Source organism: Corvus kubaryi, unplaced genomic scaffold (assembly GCF_017639235.1).
Source record: "Corvus kubaryi isolate FWS band 111438036 unplaced genomic scaffold, C.kubaryi_AGA036_p1.0 126, whole genome shotgun sequence".
NCBI lineage: Eukaryota > Metazoa > Chordata > Aves > Passeriformes > Corvidae > Corvus > Corvus kubaryi.
The window spans coordinates 2,715,131-2,737,697 of record NW_024580661.1 but is presented as its reverse complement, the minus strand read 5'-3'; the positions used below and the strand labels follow the sequence as shown (position 1 = coordinate 2,737,697).

Here is a 22,567-nt window from a genome sequence, read left to right as displayed (position 1 = left end):
GTCACCTCAAAGGCTCTTTCTTTTCCTGCCCAGTGCCCGGTGTGCAGCTGGGTGAGCTCCCAAATTCCCTGGAGCAGGTGACGGAGCGGTTGGGGGACGCGGAGCGCAAGCGGCGCCACGCCAGGAAGGATGACTACAACATCGAGGTCCTGCTGGCCGTGGATGACTCGGTCGTGCGCTTCCACGGGAAGGAGCACGTCCAGAACTACGTCCTCACCCTCATGAACATAGTAAGGCTCGGCTGTGAGGGATGTGGGTCCCACCCTTCCCTGGGTTTAGTGCTCTTCTGATGCTGCAAATCTGTTATCCTGGGAAAAGAAATGGGTTTGGGAGGGGGAAGGGCGGGCTGTGCCTTCACACAGCTGGCTCTGGCGTTTAACAGCTGCGGGAATTGGAGGGATGGAAAGCAGAGCCCTTTGATGTTCATCTCCATCACCTTCCCCTTGCCAATGACAGGGTCTGGTGTGTTGGCCCTGTCACTGTCCGTCACCTGAGTCCAAAAGTTTCTCCTGGCTGAGACCATTTCCTCCTTGTCACTGAAGTCTCATCAAATGCTAGAAAAGAGAATGGTTGTTGCTTACTTAGTTAGAAAGGAGGATATTTGTAATTTGTTTTGCAGTGATGATGTTCATGATTTATTCTGAATACTATTTGTTGGTAGAGGAAATATTTTTATAGCTTTTCAGAAGCTTTTTGGAAACCTGTGCACCTGGATAACCATTCAGGACATGTTTGAAAAGGAGTTTAGAGCAGCTTTACAGTTCCTCCACATCTCCTCATTCAGAGACATGGGGCAGCCTGTGCTGGTTCCCTATACCCCTTTTCATTCCTTTTTAAGATAAAAGCATCCGTATTCTCCAAGTCCTGAGAGACATGGAAGGATCAATATTTATTCATCCAGTCATCTTGAGGGAGGTTTGCTCCTCCAGCACCTGAATGTCTGAAAATATGGTCCGCACTCAAGCGTCTCTTTGTCTCTCCCAGTTTCGTTTTGTTTTCCATGCTTTATCCTCACCTCTATTTATTTATTTTCCTTTAAGTGCTCTTTTACACAGTGATGGAAAATGTTCGAAAGGCTCAAGCAGCTCTGGAATAACCAAGTTATAAAGATGCTTTTGGGTGGTTGGTTGTTGGTTTGGCAATTATTTCTGCCATATGGCCGGCTACGAAGTGGGGGAAGGATTTGTGGGATTAGAGGATGATGGGGTGAAGGACGAGTAAAGTGGCTGGTCCCAAACAGGGAAAATGTTGAAGAAGCAAACGCCTTCATCACGATGTTTTATTCTCTGGAACGTTATCCGATGCTTGTGGTTGGATGCTCCCGGCATCACTTAAATTCACTCTCTGAAAGTTTCTCCTCTTGGCTTATGAAATCCTCCTGCCAGGGGGAAGCCACAGGGTTCCCTGCTCTGCCCTCGGGCTCTTCCCACGTTATGGGGGTTGGAGATGATGTCATTTTTCCTTTCCGATCCCGGGGAGGGGGGTTGGGGTGGGATGGACATTTTGAGCGCCCGGGGATTGTCAGCTCTAATCAAAAGGTCGGTTTTCAGGCGCATTTCATGGTTCCTACCCCGCGGGCAGGACTTTTCAAGGAGTGAATGCGCGGGATGCTGCGCTGGGAGAAGGGAGGACCCGCCGCCTATTCAATTAAAGGTGGCGCTGGAGACTTTAATTGGGGGGGGTGAGGGGGCGCGGAGAAAACCCCAGGATAATGCAGGCAACAAATACTTCCCCGCAAGTATTATTTCATTCTGTATATTCTCCCCCACCCCCTTCCCCTTCTTTCTTTCTGGTTTTTAGTGCATTTTCTTGCCAGCTTTGTCGTGACCTCCGTCCGCCTCCTCTTCCCTTGGCGCCGCCTCATTTCCTTACCGGCTCAGATTGCCTTAAAACACCCGATTCAGCAGAAAAAGGAGAGTCCTGCTTTCTGGCCTGGGTGGCAGAGGGAGGGAGAGAGGAGGATGCCGGGGGGCTGGCGGGGAGGAGCCTGCTGGGACCACACAGCTGAACATTAATCCCATTAGCTGGAGGCAAAGGGAAGAAGGAGAAGAGGCTTGGCCAGCCCTCTAACGAGGAAAGGACTTATCGAGCTGGGCTGGAGTATGTCAGGGACACAACTGAGGAAGTTTTCCTGACTAGGAGCTCTCCTATCAAGATATATCCCAAGGAAAGGGGGCAGCGAGCTTGGAAGTTGATGATAAACTTTCCTGGCTTTTTCTGAGGCCTCCACTGAGTGCCGAGGGGGCAGTGGGACACGTATCCCTTCCCAGCGCTGCTGTAGGTAGGGTCCCAGGGCTCTTCCCAAGACACAAAACCATTTATTAGGAACTCTGTGTCAGCTGAAGCTTGGTGATAAATGATTTGTCACGGAGATTTTCTTTTTTTTTAAAGAAGCAAACCCCACAACCCTTATTTCATTGCCAGAAATGTGGATGCTTTTCAGTGAAGGGCTCTGTGTCCATCCCGGGAAGCTGACATGAGGATGACTGCTCCTTTTGTGCACCTACGAGCTTCCCTGCAGGCAGGAGCTTCCCTGCTAGCTCCCAGCCTGCATTCCTAGCCTGCCCTTCCCTTCTTGGCTGGGGTGCTGCACAGGAATTTGGGGTCAGGCTGGAGTGAGTGGGAAAGGCACAACTCCCCCTTTGCCATCAGCCACTGAGCATATCTCTGCTCCGAGCTGAGCGTGGCTGCGTCCGCCTAACCAAAACCAGTCTGTTGGGCCCTTGGGATGAGTGTTTGGTGATGTGGTGCCTGTGGAAAACCATTCCCCTCTCTTGCTTGCTGTCTGTGGCAGGGATTGTGATGTTATGGAAGGAAAATTAGGATCCCCCAGTCATGGTGACTGCTGAGAGCAAGGGCTGGGAACCAGGAGGGGATCCAGCACCCTGGAAAAGGAAGAGGAGAGGAAATATTTAGTGCTTTGCTCTGCTTTTCAGCCTCTTGCATTCAGGGAGTTGGGCTTCTTGGTCTTCTCCTCCAGGCTTCCCACTGCTCATCCGCAATCCTTTCAAGTCTGGGGATGGCTCCACTTGCAGGGGAGAAGCCAAGCTATGTCTGTGTTAAACCTGGTCCTGGTCTTAACTGTTTTCCTGGGATTTTGTCAGATATTGCCTATGATTTAGTTAAGGATGTAAAGGTACTTGGTGTTTTCCCATTGTTTTGGGTTACTAGGGAAACCCCATGAGTCAGAGCCCTCTCCAGGCTGGGACTTGCCTGGCTCCAGCTGAAATTATTGTTCCCAAGGGCAGAGCAACAGAGTGCTACTGAGACCCCACAGAAGAGAAGGTTTGGGAACAAAAATTAAACCTTCAGCTTTGATTTTAACCTGTGTATGCTTTTTTTTTTTAGGTGAGGGGTTTATGCGCCACTTCCTTGCTAACCGGTAACAACAAAAATACCTCTGATGTCTCTCATGTGTCCATGTACTTTTCTCTACCCTCTGTATAGGCTTACGTGTTCATTGCTGGATTTTTGGGACAACATGCCTTGTTTTGTAGAGAGCTCTGACAAAATCTAGTCTTGCCCTCCTGACAAATCTCCCCTTCCTCTGTTCCACCCCACAGAAAACGTGGGTCACAGAGGTGACAGTATGCATCCCTACAGGGGATGCAAGCCCAAAAATGTGGTAAGGGGGACTTTTCCCTCCCTTCCTAACCCCCCAGCCCCAGCAAAGAGGCTCAGGGTGAATCCACCAGCAGGAAAACCAAGTGAGGGAATAAAAGAAAGGAGTTTAAAGATGACTTGGCTGTTCCGAGTAAGCGATCCCGGCGTTTTGAAATGTCAGCTATTCTGCTGGTTTGGCAAATTCTTCTCGTGTCTCTCCCTTTGTTTTCCTTCCCTGAAGAACGGCGAGGTCTAGACGTCGTTGCCAGTGCGGTTTTGCTGTCGGGATCTCACGTCTGGGGCTGCAGACTCAGGGCTGGCCAGAGGTTTGCAGGGATTTAGCGAGGCAGCCTTCCCTGCTCCCAGGTTTTAATGTTCCTTTCACTGTAAAGCATTGCCACCGTCTCCTCAGTGTTGCAGGGCTGCAGGGAGTCCTGTGGGGTGGTAGTTCCTGCTGGTTTGCCCTTAACTCACCACGAGCCTTAAAGGCTGGGCTGTTTATAGGTGGAAAAACTCCATTTTACATGAAAGAGGAGAGCGTTTCCTGCTAGGTGAGAGTGTGAAACAGGCTGAGCATGGATAAGAGGGATAAGAAGATCTTTATCCCATGGCTTCAGGGATGTGGGCCCCTTTACTGTAGCCTTTTGCTGAACAGGTATCTTTGGGGGAAGGGATTTCTCTGAAGACACTGATTTGCTTAATGGCCTCTGCAGAGGGCAGGGGGAGTTGTGCCAACCCTGCAAACTGCTCTCCAGGTGAATTTCCATTTCCAAGGTGATGCTCAGCCCCTCCAGCTCCATCCCCACTTCTTCCACAGGCACTGGAGCACTTGGGGGAAGCTGGCCCTGCTGATGTTCCCCCCCTGCCCCAAAACTTGGGGCCTGCAGGGCAGCAGGGCAGCAGCCCTTGCAGCCACCAGCACCGAGCCCTTTTGATATGATTTTTTTTTTCCCCCCCTCAATCAATTATTTATATCTGGCTGTGAAGGGAAGTCTGTAGCCTTGGGCAGTCTGGTTCCACATCTGCTTTCTGAATTAACCCCAACGGCTGCTGCTGATCTGGTATCAGTTAGGTGCAGATCCCTGCCTAAACCCTGGACTAAACAGGGGCTGGGGTTTAGGTTAACTCTTGGTTTCAGAGGCTGGAGAGAGGGGGTACCTGATCCCTGCGAGCTGGAGGAGAGTGGGATTTAGCACTGCTTTATAAGGAAGCTTTATGGAATTAAATCCCATCTTGGAATAATACAGTGGGATCTGCTGAGCATCCTGCCAAAACGTCCCATGCAGCTGGGAAGGGAGAGGTCTGTGCTGCTCCTCTTGATGCTCCCAGTCACAGCAAGGTCAGGTCGTGGCTGCTAGAGAGGTCCCTAAGGCAGGAAAGTGGCTCATCCTGATGGATTGAGGGGTCCTCAGGAGCAGGCAGCAAGCAGCAGAGCACTGGTGGATGACCACAGAATCCTAAAATCATGGAATGGGTTGGAAGGGACATGAAAGCTCATCCCATTCCAATGCCCTGCCATGGGCAGGGACACCTTTCCAACCTGGCCTTGGACACTTCCAGGGATGGGGCAGCCACAGCTTCTCTGTGCCTGGGCCTCACCAGCCTCACTTGCCTCAGTTCCTTCCCAATATCCCATCTAACCCTACCCTCTGTCAGTTTGAAGCTCCAGCTCCTGGCAAGTGCTGGGGTGAAGGAAAATGCATGAAGATTTGGGAAAGTGAAGGCAATGGTTGTGTTTCCTGCCTTGTTCCCTAAACCATCCCCCAGGTCCAGCTCTGCATCTCTTCAAGCACAGTTTTAATTTCTCCTTCTCTCCCCACTTTCCCACCCTGTCATGTTACCAACATTATGACGTGGGGTTTCTCTGGGATGCCAAAGCCTCCAATATCCTAAAACCCAGGGCTGAGCCTGATGTCCCTGGGGAGTTGCATCTCCTTGCTGGGCTGGATCCTTCACACTTGAGTGGGTCTGTAGGTCTGAGTAATGTTTGCAGCTGCAACGCTGCATGACCTTCCACGCTTCTGTGCACATCTCCAAAAACATAGGGTTGGGATCGGAAAAAAATCCATCATATTCTCATTATTCTTACAAAAGGGGGAGGGTGAAGGAGCATCCCAACCACGGGAAGCAGGGATGAGCTGTGGGTGGGTTGACCAGCATTATCTTTCCACACTGATGAATAAAATACCCCACGGCTCTCACAGCTTCTGTATCCAAAGGGATGCATTAGGGGGGATGGACTGTCAGTTTATTGATTGAATTTTTTATAGTCGATTTTGCTGCATTCAGTGCTTGGGATCTGCATTAGCTCTCTGCATGGCTCAGAGGCATCCCATGGGAGTATTGGTTGTCATGGGGAGAAGGTTAACACTGGGTTTTTGGGCTTAAAACTGGCCTGAATGGGTATTTCAAATGGAATCCCAGGCTGGAAATTGGGGGGCTTGTAAAACACACCGGGGAATGTCTGACTTGGATTTGGGCAGCAATAGAAGGATAGTTGTCACCCAGCCCTTGATAAAAGATTAAAAAAACTCAAAGGAGTGGAGGAAAAAGTAGAAAAGATCCATAAATCTGACTTTATAACCTTCATCTAGTCTGGAAAGCTATGACAGAGCTGAGGCAAATTATTCCCCCCCTCGGACAAAGCTGAAAATGTATGTTTTAATTAGAACATGAATTCTAGCCAATATTAAAAATGGTCTTAATTTGGTCTCCTCGACTTCTGCAGTGAACCCCCATTTGTGGAACTGTTAATTTGGAAGGCTTTTTGGGAAAAAGAAAGTCCTATTCTCAAAAACCAGGGTTTTTTTTCTTCCCAAGGTTGTGTTTTCCCACATGCTTTGCAGAAGGTGCAGGATCTTACATGGCTTTGTGATTGCCCACTCCATGCCTCTCTCCACGGCCGGCTGTCACCGTGCTCGGCACTCGGAGACCTTTCCCATCTAGATGTCCTTTTCTCATGGTAGCATTTAGGAGTAGAATTTGTTTATTCATCCTGGAAACGCAGAAGGAAAAGGTTATAGCCATTTATTTCCTCTGCAAGGTCATTTTTAGTAGCCGACGGCGGTACGAGTCTCATTGACTCATGAGCCCTCCCTGTTCTCTTCATTGTGTTGGCTTCTCCCGGGATTCCTGAAGCCGTAGGTCAAGTTTGACTCACTGATGTGACCGAGGAAAGCCCTGGCTTTGGGGAGAGGCAAAGGATTCTATCAAAAAGCCATTTTTCCTTTGGATACTGGAGTCTGAAGGATTTCCACCCCTCTGAGGGATTCATACTCCAAAGGGGCAATGGCTCATTGAGAAATGTGGTGGAGGAAACTCAGCCCTTGATGGAAATGGGTGGTGTCATTGACCATCTGAGCCATTCCTGGGGAAATTTTGACTTATTCCAGATTGGCTTTTTGCCTTTGTGCTTTTTACACATGGGAAAATGGGGAACAAAACCTCCCACACTGCAGGTGGGAGGAGGGGGATGAGATCTTTGCATCTGGTCTTGGAAAGCCGGGAAGGGTGCGGAACGCGGGAGCGTGGAGGACAGGAGGGACTTGAGAGCTGGGATGGCCTTAACTTCTTTCCTGTTGGATTTCCCTCCCTCCTTCAGGTGGATGAAATTTATCACGACGAGTCCCTGGGCGTTCACATCAACATTGTACTGGTCAGGATGATCATGGTGGGATATCGTCAGGTAAATCCAGCGCTCGGATGTGGCGAGCAGGAGATGCTCTAATATTTATTTAGCACTTAGGTAAGCCCTGGTTTGGGAAAACGTGGCAATTGTCAGAGCCCAAATGACAACTGTGCTGAGCAGGGGTGAATTTGAGCCCTCCTTAGCCAGGTTTTTGGGAGCTGAGGGCCTGGATAGTCCCCTGGCCTATGAGGCTCTCAGGGAGGTGGTGGGTGGCTGTGATCCACTGTTATCTGCTTGCTCTAGGATGTGGGAAAAGCCGCAGAGGCTTCCTCAGAGCTGTGTAAATGATGGGATAAAGGTGGCTTCCCCCACTGAGAGGAGCTGGATATCAGTGCGGAGAAGCCGTGGTCAGGATCTCCTTGACTTGGCTCCCTGGCTGTCCTGTAGCTCTCGTGTGGCTTGGGCATGGCCAGGAAAAGCATGGGAAGGTTTCCTGAGAAGTTTTCATGTGGTTTCTCAGGCTGCACTTACTTTTTAAGGCTTGTTTGAGCACAGCAGCCAGATTTTTCTTTAAAAAAATGTGATTTTCTGTACTTTTTTGGGGCAAGCCCCTGTCCCACAGGAAGTGTTCTAGCAAGGGTGTTAATGACTCAACACGGTGATGTCTCTGTGTGTGTGTGATCCACAAATATGACCAGTTAGGTCTTGGAAAAAAACTTCCTTATTATAGAGTATGCGTGGCTGGCAGAAACACAACACATCTTGGAGATCCAGGGATGGTTCTGAGGAGCATGGATGAGGACGGAGGCTGGCCCATTTTTGGAGGCTTCTATGGGACCAGGAACATCATCTCCACCTGAGAAAGCCAACAACCTGTCTGGCTTCCTCCCAGTGACATTTGTGCTCTGGGCTGGAGGATGATCTATGGGGGGGAAGGAATTTGGAGCTGTGGTGATACAGCGGGATGGGAACTGCCGGGCTCTGTTAGGGGTGATTTATCATCCCCAAAGCCGGCTCTGGAGGCAGCTGCTTTGTCCAGCTACGTCACTTCTCAGGTTCAGGGGACGATGTAGGAAATAACGAGCAGGTGTTTGAATCCGGGGCAGATCTCAGCTCACCGCTGTTTAGATCTAATGCTTCCCAAGCGAGTCCTCCTGCAGCTTCTTGTCTCCCGCTTGGGATAAAACCTCTTTGGCTTCCAGGGGAAGGGCGGCATCTCTTCCTTTTCCTCCCAGCAGTGAGTTTTCCATTCTTTCTGCAGTCAGTCAGCCTGATCGAGCGGGGGAATCCATCCCGGAGCTTGGAGCAGGTGTGCCGCTGGGCGCACTCGCAGCAGCGCTCCGACCCGGAGCATGCCGAGTACCACGACCACGCCGTCTTTCTCACCAGGCAAGATTTTGGGCCTGCAGGTATGCAAGGTACTGTATTTGTCTCGATCAGGTATGTGCAGTTTGCTGGGGGAAAAAGCCAGCAAGGGGAGAGGATTTCTTGCAAGCACAGTCTGTTTCTTGGCCAGTGAGGTCCAGAAAAAGGTTATAAAAATTGGTATTTTTTTCTTCACATGATGAAGAAGAAAGAGACAGAGAATTAATCCAGAGCATCAGCCTGGATGGATAAAATATATTTATTTATTTATTTATTTATTCATTCTCCTGCTCTTCGATTTTATTTACCAGTCCTGCCCTTGGCCCAAAATGCCTTAAAAATATAAAAATATGGTTAAAAAAAGGTTAAATACCACAGGAAGCCCCATGGGGACAATCAATTTATTCTGTCCTCCGGAGGACCTTTAAAGCCTGTTTTTATATGGATTTATTTCTTGGACATGGGAGCATTCAATAAACCGTGGGCCAAAGGGGAAGTTTTACTGTAGGGATCTCTCACCCTCTTGGTGCAGAGGTTGTGCTGGCATGGTCTGAGAAGTTGGAGGCCTTGCTAATAAAATTTTCAGGCAAAGCTACTGGTGTTTCATGGCTCCATTAGGAAAACAGGTGCTGTGGTGTTATCACAAGAGGTGACTTCTTCCAGTTCTGAGCCTGCTGCTTCCAAATTGCTGTCTCCTCCTTTCCACACTGGTGGCCAGATCTGGATTTCCATCAGGAGGCTCCATTTGATGCCATGAACGGAGTGGTAACGTCACCCTGATCTGTAGCACAACTCCTCCTGGTGTGCACAGGAGGAAGGAAAGGTGGAGAAGGAAACCTGTCCTAACTTGGATTACCTCCCTGAAAAGGATCTCCCTCAGTAGGAGATGAACCTCAGGAGATATGCAGCTGGAAACCCTCCTGAACATGCTGTGGCCACTAAATAGCAGACTTTGGGTTGTGCCAAGCTGGTGACCTGCCCTGGTCTCCTTGTCCAGAGTCACACGGGTGAAATACCAGGTTTTGTTTCGTTTTTCTAGACCCTTCCTGGCAAAGTGACTGTGTCCAAAGGCATTTGTGAGAGGACCTTTTTTGGCAGAAGGGGAAGACTCCCTGGGCTGCCCCTTGGTGGGAAGGAGTTGTGAGATCGATGGAGTAGCCCTGCTCTAGGGGTGCTCATTCCAGCTCCTTCCTGTTTTCCCTGCGGATCTGGCTCTCTGCTCGTCACACATCTCTGGGATGGATGTTTCCTTTCTGCAGAGGTCCCCATGGCTGCTGTGTCCTTGCCTGGCTGTGCTGCATGGCACGAGGAGCTCCTCATCCACTGGGAGCTTCCCGCTGGTTGGGCTGCTGGAGTAGTAACACTCTGCTTCCTCTTGCCTCTTTTCCTCAAAGTTCTTGCGGATCCCCGACACCCCTGTTGAGCTCAGGGATGCGTGGAATGAAGGACCAGAGTGTGGCACCACATAAACCCCACCCTTTGAAAAGAAAAGCAGTGGACAGATGTGTCGTAAATTATTAATTGCTGCTGTAGAAGTCTTGTCAACAGCCAAAGAGTTTCCATGTCCCCCCACAGTGGGTGGCACAGGGGGTTTTCTGGCCTGGCCTGAAGGATGCTTGTGATCAGAATTAAATATTTTCCAGGTAGTTACTTCTCACCATCATTCTTCTGTGGAGAACCTTTTATACTCCTTCCAATTCTTACTGGAGCCTTCATTGCAAAAAACTGCCTTCGTGAGCATCCACCTTCTCATATTCCTTTGTCCCATTTCCCACAGCTTCTTTGGTTGGGAATTTATCCAGTTTTCATCCTAGACAAAATACATTTGCTCTCCCCCTCTAGAGGAAGCTTCCCCCATCTTTACTCTTTCTTGTGGAATGTTTCATGGGGGAAACAAAAGTATTTTCAAATTATTTATCCAGGGCTTGATTTATTATTGTATGGTTAAACCCCATTATGGGTGTGACTTGGTGTGGATCAAGTATCCCACGAGGATGGGGGGCTCTGTGGACCCTGTGGTTTGTCCAGGGTGGGTGTAGGGATGTGCATCTCCCTCCGCTCATCAGCACCCCTCTCCTGCTGCTGCCCACTCTTGGCTCATTGAGCTCTCCTCTTCCAGCATCCCAATCCCCAGGGCATGGTTATCCAGCATGGTCCTGCCCTGCTTTTGCCTCTCTGACCTGTAAGTCCTTCCTTCACTAACTCCCTTGATGCCAAAAAGGGTCAGCCTTAAAAAAAACAACATACTTTAAAAAATTTGGGGAGTAAATTCTGGAGTGTGCCAACGAGTTAATCGAATTGGGCAGAAACAAGGCGAGAAAGAAAGGAAAAGTGACCAAAATGGAGGTGATGTGTTGCTGCCTGGGCGGGGGAAGATTTCCCCGCCCACAGCTGCCCCACTGCACTGCACTTGATCGAGGGCTGGGGTCCTGGGGCCGAGGCGGGTGCATGTGCGTGTGCGCCCCGTGGGGAGCAGGGCTGGGGTTTTGGCAGGGCTCTCGGGAGAGCCTCGTGCCTTTCCTTCTCTCTCTTTTTCCTTCTTTATTTGTTTTAAACGGAGAAGAATGCGGGGGATGCCATTCCCAGGCTGGGAGGCGGTGGCCACCCACGCTGATAGGGTATCGTGGATGCTGTTTCTGCCCTCGTGCCTGCCCAGGTGCGTTGGCACAAGGGCGCAGAGGTGCCAGCAAGCTCCAGAGCAACCTCTGCTGGCTTTTGGCGCCAGGGTGGTCACACTGGTGAGCAAGTCCTCGGGCTGCCATCCAAGTGACCTGGGCAGCCCCTCCTCTTCAGCACCTTCCCCTCTGTTTCCTCCCCTGTTGCAGTGAAGCCAGGTTATGTACTTGTGGGGGGTTTTTTTCTGAATTTTTCATTTTTTCCCCTCCTCTCTCAAAGGTTTTCTCTCTCCTCTTCTTCTCTGTCCTTTCCTTCTCTCTTTGCCCCAGGCTACGCTCCGGTGACCGGGATGTGCCACCCTCTCCGCAGCTGCACCCTCAACCACGAGGACGGCTTTTCCTCAGCCTTTGTCGTCGCCCATGAGACCGGACACGTGTAAGTGATGGGGGCAAAGCTGGCTGCGGTGGTGCCCCTCTCTCTGCAAAGGGGGCCTTCTGCTGCTGCAGGTGTAAATCTCTTGGGACTTTCCCGTCAGGTTGGGCATGGAGCACGACGGCCAGGGCAACCGCTGTGCCGATGAGACCAGCATGGGGAGCATCATGGCGCCGCTGGTCCAGGCCGCCTTCCACCGCTACCACTGGTCCCGCTGCAGCAAGCAGGAGCTCAACCGCTACATCCAGTATGCCCCTTCCAACTGGGAGGGGATGTTCTCCCTTCAGACTGTGGCTGGTGGCATTTTGTACCCAGAGATGCTCCCAGGGCTGGAGTGCCTCTGGAGATGGGCTGGAAGAGCTGGGGGTGTTTGGCCTGGAGAACAGAAGGCTCCAGGGAGACCTTGGAGCCTCTTCCAGTGCCTAAAGGGGCTCCAAGAGAGTGACTTTGGACAAGGGGGAATGGCTTCCCACTGACAGAAAGTAGGGTTAGATGGGGTCTTAGGAAAAAATTTTTCCCTGTGAGGGAGGTGAGGCCCTTGCACAGATTGCCCAGAGAAGCTGTGGCTGCCCCTGGATCCCTGGAAGTGTCCAAGGCCAGGTTGGATGGGGCTTGGGGCAAACTGGGATAGTGGAAGGTGTCCCTGCCCATGGCAGGGGGGTGGAACTCTATGGCCTTGAAGGACCATTCCAACCCAAACCGTTCCAGAATTCCATGATAATTCAAATTTCTCAATAGCTGAATTTGGAGAGTGGCCTGGAGCTGAGGGATGAGGTGCTGGAGGGAAATCCTCTGTGTCTGACTCTGCAGCTCCTACGACTGCCTCCTGGATGACCCCTTTGAGCACCAGTGGCCCTCATTACCTGAGCTGCCGGGAATTAATTATTCCATGGATGAGCAGTGCCGCTTTGACTTCGGTGTGGGCTACAAGACGTGCACGGCGGTGAGTACAGGCTGTATGGCCACGCCGTCCCTCCTCCCCGGGACCCCCAGCCAGCCTGGCTGCCACCAGCCTGCTGGTACTTGCCACTGCTGTCCCAGCCCGGCTCCTCTGTGCTCCTCAGTTCCGCACCTTCGACCCCTGCAAGCAGCTGTGGTGCAGCCACCCGGACAACCTCTACTTCTGCAAGACCAAGAAGGGGCCACCCTTGGATGGGACCGAGTGCTCTCCTGGCAAGGTAGGGGCTGGTCCTGCTTCCTGTGGGAGGGATGTGTCCAAGGGCATGATGAAGAGCATCTTCCTCCTGTGCTTTACCATTTCTGTAGAGCTTTGGGTGCAGGAGGGCTCTCCACTGGTGCTGAGCCCTTTGGAAGAGGTGTGGAACTCATTCCTTCTCTTCCCTTCCAGTGGTGCTTCAAGGGCCACTGCATCTGGAAGACGTCAGAGCAGCCTTACAGCCAGGATGGCAGCTGGAGCTCCTGGTCCAAGTTTGGCTCGTGCTCCAGGACCTGTGGGGGAGGCGTGCGATCCCGCAGCCGGAGCTGTGACAACCCACCGTACGTTTGGATTTTGCCTCCCTCCCTTTTCCCAACTGGAAGTGGCCGCGAGCCAGAGGCTCCTGGCTCTTCCCCTTGTTGGCAGGGATGGGGACATCTGCTCCTGCGGGAGCTGTGCTGTGCCTTCAGGCACTGAGCTGTGTTGGGGTTGAACACCATCCCCTCTCCAACACTCTTACAACCCACTGGATTTATTTTCCAGCCCAGCATATGGAGGGCGCCAGTGCCCAGGATCCACCTACGAGTACCAGGTGTGCAATGCCGAGGAGTGCCCGGGGCCCTACCAGGATTTCCGTGCCCAGCAGTGCTCCAAGCGCAACTCCTACTACACCCACCAGAACAGCAAACATTCCTGGCTTCCCTACGAGCATCACGACGGTGAGTGATGACAGGTCCTAGCAAAGGGGCGGTAGCCCGGTTCCTCCAGAGGAGTCTGTCCTGGTGGCCATCACCCTGGGATGAAGACTGTGCCAGCTGCACAGATGTTGGGTGGTGGGAAGCTCCTGAGCTGGAAACTGTTGTGCAATAAGCCAACTTCAAGCAGCCAGCTTTCCAAAGTCACAGAATCATAGAATGGTTTGGGTTGGAAGGGACCTTAATGATGATCTCATTCCAACCCCGCAGCCATGGCAGCAACACCTGCCACTAGACCAGGTTATTCACAGTTGGAAGAACACTTCCAGGCATGGGGCAGGCACAGCTTCCCTGGGCAGCCTGTGCCAGTGCCTCACCATCCTCTGAGGAAAGAATTTTTTCCCAATACACTGTCTAACCCTCTTCTCTGTCAGTGGGAAGCCATTCCCTCTTGTCCTGTCACTCTGGGCCTTTCTTCTTGTCCAAAGTCCCTCTCCAGCTCTCTTGGAGCCCCTTCAGGCATTGGAAGGGGCTCTAAGGTCTCCCTGGAGCCTTCTGTTCTCCAGGCTGAAAACTCCCAGCTCTCCCAGCCTGGCTCCAGAGCAGAGCTGCCTACTTGCATTACAGCTTTGTGTAGCATGTCCTGTCCTTCCCTTAATTTCCTGAGTGTATACTGGGCAAAAGTGCAGGCTCTTGAGCAGCAAATGGACTTGGGAGATAAGCCACATGAGTATCCTGGGCTTTGGAATTGTGGCTGTGCTCAGGGGTACAAGCTGAGATGGGTTTCTGTCTTCACTCACCCTAATGTATTTCCACAACCCCTTTTGCTCCCCTGCCTCTCTTTTCTTCCCCTTTTCCTTTGCTGCAGATGCTCAGAAGTGTGAGCTGATCTGCCAGTCCGAGGGCACGGGAGATGTGGTGTTCATGAACCAGGTTGTTCATGACGGGACCCGCTGCAGCTACCGAGACCCCTACAGCGTCTGCGTCCGGGGCGAGTGCGTGGTGAGGAGCTGTTGTGGGACTGTCCCTGTCCTTCCTCTGGCCAGGAGAGAGCTCAGCCCCTTGGGGACAGGTGTTTTGCCCCTGGGGACCGAGCCCATATGCAGCAATGGGAGCGATGGGCTGGGCCGCAGGGCTGTAACCCCGGGCTGGGCTGCAGGAATGTAACCCCAGGCTTGTCCTCTCCTCCCCTGGGTGCCAGCACGTCGGCTGTGACAAGGAGGTTGGCTCCCTGAAGCAAGATGACAAGTGTGGGGTCTGCGGGGGGGACAATTCCCACTGTCGGACAGTGAAGGGCACGTTGGCCAAGACCCCCAAGCAGCCAGGTGAGAGGGCTGGGTGGGCTTGGAAGTGGACTCACGAGCTGGATGGGTTCACGTGTCCATTTGGAGAAACCTGCTCTCATGGGAGCCCTGCAGCCAGGACTCCCATCACCTACCTCTTCCCTCCATCCTTTGTCCCTCCCTTTCAGGTGCTTTGAAGATGTTTGAGATCCCAGCTGGAGCAAGGCACCTTCAGATAGAAGAGATGGAGCCAGCAACCCACAGCATCGGTGAGCACGCCCTAGTCCACCTCTCCCTTCCCCCTTTCTCAACCCTTTTCCGATAATTCCCACCAAAAAGGGTCTTGTTTAGGTCATTCCAGTACTCCAAAGTGAGTGACCAGAGGGAATGATACTGAAAATATCTCCTTTCTCCTCCAGCTGTTAAGAATCAAGCCACGGGGAACTTCATCCTGAATGCCAAGGGCAAAGAAGCCAAAAACCAAGTGTTCATTGAGATGGGCTTGGAGTGGGAATACACTGTGGAACAAGGCAAGGAGAGCCTGAAAACCAGTGGTCCTCTGCACGAGGCCATCAGTGTCTTGGTAAGCCTGGCTGGTACATGTAGGGCTTGGGGATGACTGTCAAAGACAGGGGAGGTGGTCTGAGGTGTGATGTGGCAGGTGATGGAAGGGTGTGGGGCATGTCATTAAATCCAGGGAATGAGCCAGCCAAAAGCAAAGGGTGGCAAACTGGGTGAGGGAATGGCACAAGGACGTGTTGCTTGGGCACTTGCCTTTGAGTCCATCTGCATTTTGCTCTGCAGCAATTGCTTATGACTCCAGATCCCATTTTAGTTATGCTGGTATTTGGGGAGTTAGGGGTTGGGCTTCCTGGACATGCAGGGAATGGCAGGTCTGTGCTCCCATCCATCCCTGTGTTCATCCCCAGTTTTGGGTGTAGGCCACCTTGCCATGTGGTGCCTCTCCCACGGCATCATTCTTCCCCCTCTCTGACTGTTCCCTCTGTGCCTGCAGGTCATCCCTCAGGAGGAGGAGGCGAGGAGCAGCCTCATGTACCGGTACATCATCCACGAAGACCTGCTGCCCATGATTGGAAATAACAATGTCCTGCTTGAGGAGATGGATTCCTACGAGTGGGCCCTCAAGAGCTGGTCCCAGTGCTCCAAGGCGTGTGGAGGAGGTAACTTTCTCTTCCTAACAGCCTACTGGGCATGCTTGGGGGGATACTTGGATATGGTAGAGGGTGTGTGAGCCCCTCTGTGAGGAGTGAGGCATCTCTGGTAAGGAGAAACTAGTGCAAAGCAGTTTAATTGAGCATTTTAGCCAGATTTCTTACAGAAACAGGCTTATGTGATTGTGTGTGCGTATCTTTGTCTATCCGTGGACCTGCTATGATTTTTTAATTTGTTGGCTGTTTTTAACTGGATTTGAGCCAAGAAATAGTGATTTTGAAGATGACCACTACTAAAGTGTGCACAGAAGTAGGTGTGGGGTTTGCTGATAAAAGCCTCATTTCCATATGGCCGTTGGGATCTGACCCTCAGATCATGGGGAACACCTTGTGCTCTGGGAATCAGAGTGGTTTGGGTTGGAAGGAACCTTTAATGGTCACCCAGTCCAAAACTCTGCCATGGGCTGGGACATTCTCCATGAGCTGTGTGCACCCCACAGCAGCCTGGGGGATGCCAGGGGGGTCCAGCAGCCACATGAACATCCTTGGCAAATGTTGGGTCTCACCTGAGTGGTGACATTCCAGAGTGCATATCCCAGTCGGGATGCAGCAGAGGGGACCTAGGGGAGAACCTGGAGGGACTCCCACACCCATCACCTCACTGCCCATGCTCTGCCCCCTCAGGCATCCAGTACACCAAGTACGGCTGCCGTCGGAAAAGCGACAACCGGATGGTGCATAGAAACTTCTGTGACAGCAGCAAGAAGCCCAAGCCAATCCGGAGGCGCTGTAACCTCCAGGAATGCTCCCAGCCCATGTAGGTCCTCTCCATGTGGCCTGAGGTTCTCCCATCCCTCTTGGGGGGGGTGGGGGGAGGGGCTTGGGGTCACATTGGGAGCATTTCTGATCGCTTGTCAGCGTGAGCATCACCTCAAATGCCTTCTCCATGTCCATCTTCCTGCCCTGGCAGGTGGGTGGCCGAGGAATGGGGTGCCTGCAGCCGCTCCTGCGGGAAGCTGGGTGTGCAGGCACGGGCGGTGCAGTGTGTGCAGCGCCTGCAGGACGGCACCAACCGCACCCTGCACACCAAATACTGCCCCGGGCAGCGCCCCGAGACGCGCCGGCCCTGTGGCCGCCTGCCCTGCCCTGCACAGTGGAGGACAGGAGCCTGGTCCGAGGTGAGGAAGCCCCCGGAAGGAGGGGTATGGGAGGTGGGTGTGAAGGTCAGGTGCTTATAGGGGTCATGGAGTAGAATCCTAGAATGGTTTGGTTAAAATGGAGCTTTAAAGGTCATCTAGTCCAACCCCCTGCCATGGACAGGAACACTTTCCATTAGACCAGGTTTCTCAGAGTCCCATCCAGCCTGGCCTTGGTGGAGATAAGGATACAAGTGGCACTGATATTTTCACAGAATCCTGGAATGGTTTGGGTTGGAAGGGACCTTAAAAGCCCATCTCATTCCAACCCCTTGCTTTGGTCAGGTCACCTTCCACTAAACCAGGTTGCTCCAAGCCTGGCTTTGAACTCTTTCAGGGATAAGGGTACAAGAGCCACTGATGTTTTCACTGGCTCGCTGAAAATGAGAGAGGGGAGGGAATCCCTGTGCAGAGAGCATGGGGGTTTGGGAGACAGGGAGAGAAACCCCATATGGGAAAGCAATATCCACCTGAGGAATTGTCATCAGCACATCCTGGGGTGCTGTTGGGGTGTGGGGGCTGTCCCCATGCCGTCACTGACTGCCTGTCCGTCTGTCTGGGTGCAGTGCTCGGCGACCTGTGGGGAAGGCGTCCAGCAGCGGCAGGTGGTGTGCAAGGGCAGCGACAGCGGCGCGCGCTGCGAGGGTGACAAGCCGGAGGCCATCCAGGGCTGCCATGTGGCCCTCTGCCCGGGTGAGAGGAGGGAGGAGGAGGAGGTGGCACTGGGATGGGGCACGTGCTGGTGGGGATCAACCCCCATGAATGCCTCCAACCCATTGTGGCTCTAGGGGATGCCAGCAGGCAAGGTTGGGTTGAACGCCCCTGATGCTGCTGGCAGTAAAAAAACCTCAAAAACCAGACAAAATATCTCCCTTCTCTGCTCTCTGCCCTGGCATTGTCTGGTTTTGGGGTTTCTGGCAGTTTGAAGATGCAACGCACTGATGGAGATGGGCACCCTCAAATTTCTCTTGGGTGGGGTTTGAGTGGTTTAAGTGCTGAGCCAACCAGGTGCTCCTTAAGGGATTTAACTTTTAAGGAGAGTCCTTAAAACAAAACAAACATCCTCCCGAGGTATTTTGAGCGTCCCCAGCCTCCCGTGGCTGCGGGGCATCGTGGTGCTCTCTCCACAGGGAAGCTCTCTGGCATCACTGCCAGTGCTGATGCTGGTGACCACGGCACGACCAAAGGGCAGCGGGTGCCCCAGGATGGAGCCAAAAACCCCGTGAGCAAGATCTCCTCCAGTAAGTGTCTGTGCTTGTGTAAGGGCGGCGCTTCCCAGGATAACCCTCCCGAGGACTTCTGCACCTCCCTGTGGGAAGCGCAGAGGTGGGAGCACATCCAGCAGTGCTCCTGGGGAGTTTTACCCTCCGCTGCTGCGTCCCTGATGCCTCTGCTCCAAAGCCCGTTGCTCCATTGCCATCTTGTGGTGTATGAGGTCCTGCAGTTTCCGTGTTGCACTCCTTTTGCCTCCCGGCTTTTATGCCCTTTCCTTTTTACCTTGGAATTTTTTTAAGCAGGGAGATGGCTCCTGGCTTTTCCCCCTTGGAGTCCTTCATAGCTGGGGCAAGGTGCATCCTGGTTTGGAGCATCCCTTGCTCTCTGTTTTTTCTCCAGGCATAGAATCCTTCAGTACTTTGGCTTCATTTTCCAGGTCCCTCTTGCCCGCTTCCTATGTGGGTAGGCAGCACCCTGAAAGGGTATCTTGTTCCCTTCGGGAATCCCACTGAAGTGGTGCAGGGCTGAGAGCCTAATGCCACCTCATTTTGTGCTGCTCCGTCCCTCTCCAGGGGAGCCTTGCCTCGGGGACAAATCCATCTTCTGCCAGATGGAGGTCCTGGCTCGCTACTGCTCCATCCCTGGATACAACAAGCTCTGCTGCGAATCCTGTGGGAAGAAAGCCTCCTCCACCACTGGCTCACCCCCTGTCATTGGCATTCCCCCGGGAACCACCACTCCCAGCCCTGCTCCGGCGCTCTCCCCCTACCCCACCACCCCGGCTCGGGGGGAACCTGGTGGGGACCCCACTCCAGCACCTGGGATATCCAGCAGTGGTGCTTTGCCAGGGGAGCTGCCAGCCCCGAGAGAGCTGGGAAGGGGCCAGGAGGCCAGGTAACCTGCTCGGGACCACCTCCCTGTGGGGCAGGGAAAGCCTTTCTCCCTCTTCCCTCCCCTTCTCCCTGTCTTTTTCCTCTTCCCCCAACCTCCAGCAATGGTTTTCATGGGTGGCACTGCCAGGTTTGGAAACGACCCGGCTCCACACCCAGAAATTCTTGGGAAAACCACTCATTTCTCATGATCCCCCCTGTCCTCCCAGCCATGCCATGGTGCTTTTTAACAGCGCCATGGAAAAAAAGGTGGAAAGGAGCAAAAACAGCTGCGGGTAGACAGGCTGCTTCCTCCCAAGGTGCTAAAAAGATGTGGGAGGGGGATGGCTTTAATGTTGCTTTTTCCTTCCCCCTGCTCCAAGCAGCAACACAGGATGTGCTGGAGAGGAGGGTCCTGGCTTGGTGGTTCAGCCCTGAAACTTGGGGATAGCAGTGGGAGGATACTGAGAATCTGGGGGGGCAGGGAAACTGGAGGGAGGTGGTGAGGGGAGGAGAGGGGAAATGTGGGGAAATCCCAAACTGCTGCCCCGGGCTGTCCCTGTTGGAGTAGAGAGTTTGGGAAACATGTCTGGGGGAAGGTGGAACATGACAAGCATAGAGCAGCTCCTGTCCTGGAGGTGGGAGATGGTCCAGGAAATTCCAAAGTGAGCAATAAGAACCACAGGTCAAAGACCAAAAATTGATGTCAAAAATGCCTGTCACCTGGGGGTGACTTTTATTTTAGCCAATACTGCCCTTGGCCAGCCTTGAGCTGATACCAATGCCCAGCCTTCCCAGGATCACCAGCCTCATCCCTGCACCCTTGGACCCAGTGCCTGTGGGGCAGCAACAGCTTCCAGGGGGAAATGGGAGTGACTGGGATGTCAGGAGTGAATTTCAGGGGCAGTTGCAAGGAGGGGAGAGAGATGAAGATTGATCCTCATCTCTCATTGCTTGGGAAGGGGAGAAAAGGGGGTGATTAATGCCGTTACAAATTATTGTGCCAAGTACTAAATGTTTGCACAGCACTTTAGGAGCCTTGGGCTGCCCTCCCTTGCTGGGTGTTGGGCCAGCTCCAGGCACAGGGTTTGCCTTGACAAGTTTCAGTCCTCAAAACCTCCCCAGAATGATGTCCCTGAGGGGGCTGTCATGGTTTTGGTACTTAGGGCACCTCTGGGTGCAGTGGCAGGGGAAGGTGGGCATCTGTGGGGAAGGAGGTTTTAAGAACGGGAAGGTGGAGTCCGAGGAAGGCAAGGCTTGGCAGATAGAGCAGTCTGGCATTGCAAAGTGGGATGTCCTTGGGAGCACATGCATGGTGTGGGTGCATCTGCTGGCCCTGATAGTCCTGCTTCCCCAGTACCCAAGGAGCAGATGTGGTGTCCCTCGGGACAGGGTTTGTAAGCTCTGCAGGAATCCAGGGCTTGCTGGTGAGGTGGCTTGGGGTGATTTTCCCAGTCTGGAATGGATTGTGACAGGGTTGAGGTACTTGCTGTGACCGAAACGGATGCCAATCCCTCTGCATTCCTGATGTTTTAAGCATTGGACTCTGCAGTGCTCCCCCGGAGGTTCCCAACACCCTCCTGCTGCCAAGTCATGGCTGGATGAGCATTTTTTCAACTCCTCTTAAAGCACCTGAGGCTGGAGGTCCTCGGCCTCCTGGGTGCTGCCCTTTGGCATTAGGTGGGCATCCCAAAACATGGAACAAAGTCCCCCATCTGTCTGAGCCACACAACTGGCACACCTCGTGGGAGTGGGCACATGGAGGGTGCCTGTGGAGTGCCCAGATCCAGGACATGCAGGTATTGGTACCCACAGGGGATCCTGTGGGGATACCAGGGTGGGATTCTTCCCTTGGAATGCCGCCACCACCACCGTGCCCCTTGCCAGCCCCTCCATGGGAGTGCCAGCATTTATTTATTGTGCCAAAGATAACGCTTTGTTTGCTCTTCAAGGATCATAAGAAAAAGACCTTCTTCCCCCTCAAAAACGGGCTGGGATGTCCTTCCTCCCAAATTCCCAGCTGTGCCCCTCCCTTCCATGCTGGCCTGGGCATCGGTGCTTTATTGCTTAAGGAATATTTGCAGTGGTTCCCTGCTATGCCTCGGGGGAGAGCTGTGGCTAGGGACTGACCCAGCTCCTTGCACCCATAGCTGGGGTCCCTGGGGGGTGTTTGGGCAGGGGGGCTGCACTGCAGGTCCTGATCCCAACCTTGAGCTGAGAGGTGGGGGAGATCTAAAGCAGGGTGTGATAACCTCCCCCCGACCAGCTGTGGTGCTCTGGGGTGGTGATGGTGCAGGGCTAGCACCCAGCACTGCCTGTTTCATGGAATCCTGGCATGGTCTGGGTTGGAAGATAACTGTAAAGCTCCTCTTGTTCCAGCCCTCCTGCCATGGGCAGGGACACCTTCCACTAGACCAGGTTGCTCCAAGCCCCATCCTGGCCTTGAACGTTTCCAGGGATGGGGAATTTATTCCAGCTGAAGGCAGGCTGAGGTTAGGTCACTTTGTCCTGTCTCTGGTCCTGTCTCCAGGAGGAGAGGATGACTCTGGTGCCCTGCACCCTCCTAAGCCAGGTGGATGCATGGAGTCCTTCCTGTGCTGTAACCTTGTCCAGTGTTACCATGATGTATAAAGTTTTGTACATACAAGATTCAGAGCTTTTTAACTTTTAATATTTATTAATTTTGTTGGGTTCTGTTTTGTTGGGGGTTTTTTTTGTTTGTTTTTTTTGGGTTTTTTTTGGAACTCTAACATAATGTAAAAGAAAAAATAAAATAAATCCACATAAAAATCTCTTGCTGTTGATCTATTTTGGGGATGGGTGTGTGGAGGGGGAAACGTGAGCATGACCTGTGTGTGGTTGTTGAAATGGATTTACTTTGTGTTATTTCAACCCAGTCCCTCCTCTTTACCAGCCAGAATTTTACATTGCTGTTTTGAGGAGGAAGAAAACCTCTAGGTATATACATAAATATATACACAAACATAAATAGTTTAGCCAGTGCAAAAATAAATACTGATGTGTTACTGGTTCAGGTCAAAAAGAGCTCCTGATGCCATGGCCAGATAAAAAATGTAAAGTGGTGAAACCAGGGTAGGCATGAGGCCAGAGAAGAAATGTCAGGCTGTGTTTTGGCAGCCCCTCCTTTTCCTGTTTGATGCCAAAAACCAGCTTCTGCTGCTGGGTTTTTTAGACCCTCATACAAGGTTCAGTGTTGCCTCGGTTGTCCCAGCTTATGGATGCTCCACTCCGTCCTTGAAGCAGAAGCCCGGCGCTGGGAGAAGGGAATGTGTTCTCTGTGCTTGGTGGGCACGCGACTGCTGGTGGCCACGGTGGC

The 22,567-nt window shown here is 52.6% G+C and overlaps 1 protein-coding gene across 2 annotated transcripts in view; it reads left to right on the top strand.

Moving 5' to 3' along the window:
• The window catches only part of ADAMTS14 (ADAM metallopeptidase with thrombospondin type 1 motif 14), a 30,011-nt gene extending 8,046 nt beyond the window's left edge, over window positions 1–21,965 (top strand). Inside the window, exons 4-22 of one of the 2 annotated variants that reach the window (XM_042022336.1) lie at window positions 34–230; window positions 7,205–7,288; window positions 8,493–8,640; window positions 11,542–11,647; window positions 11,748–11,891; window positions 12,455–12,587; window positions 12,709–12,822; window positions 12,993–13,141; window positions 13,344–13,519; window positions 14,364–14,497; window positions 14,697–14,820; window positions 14,967–15,047; window positions 15,198–15,361; window positions 15,794–15,959; window positions 16,635–16,767; window positions 16,921–17,128; window positions 17,713–17,839; window positions 18,277–18,387; window positions 18,934–21,965. In XM_042022336.1, the coding sequence (XP_041878270.1) occupies window positions 34–230; window positions 7,205–7,288; window positions 8,493–8,640; window positions 11,542–11,647; window positions 11,748–11,891; window positions 12,455–12,587; window positions 12,709–12,822; window positions 12,993–13,141; window positions 13,344–13,519; window positions 14,364–14,497; window positions 14,697–14,820; window positions 14,967–15,047; window positions 15,198–15,361; window positions 15,794–15,959; window positions 16,635–16,767; window positions 16,921–17,128; window positions 17,713–17,839; window positions 18,277–18,387; window positions 18,934–19,259 (2,825 nt within the window). In that variant the 3' untranslated portion in view covers window positions 19,260–21,965. Of the gene's footprint in view, window positions 1–33; window positions 231–7,204; window positions 7,289–8,492; window positions 8,650–11,541; window positions 11,648–11,747; window positions 11,892–12,454; window positions 12,588–12,708; window positions 12,823–12,992; window positions 13,142–13,343; window positions 13,520–14,363; window positions 14,498–14,696; window positions 14,821–14,966; window positions 15,048–15,197; window positions 15,362–15,793; window positions 15,960–16,634; window positions 16,768–16,920; window positions 17,129–17,712; window positions 17,840–18,276; window positions 18,388–18,933 lie in introns of both variants that reach the window. The other variant, XM_042022331.1, reaches the window with a different exon arrangement.
• The last annotated feature ends 602 nt before the right edge of the window (window positions 21,966–22,567 follow it).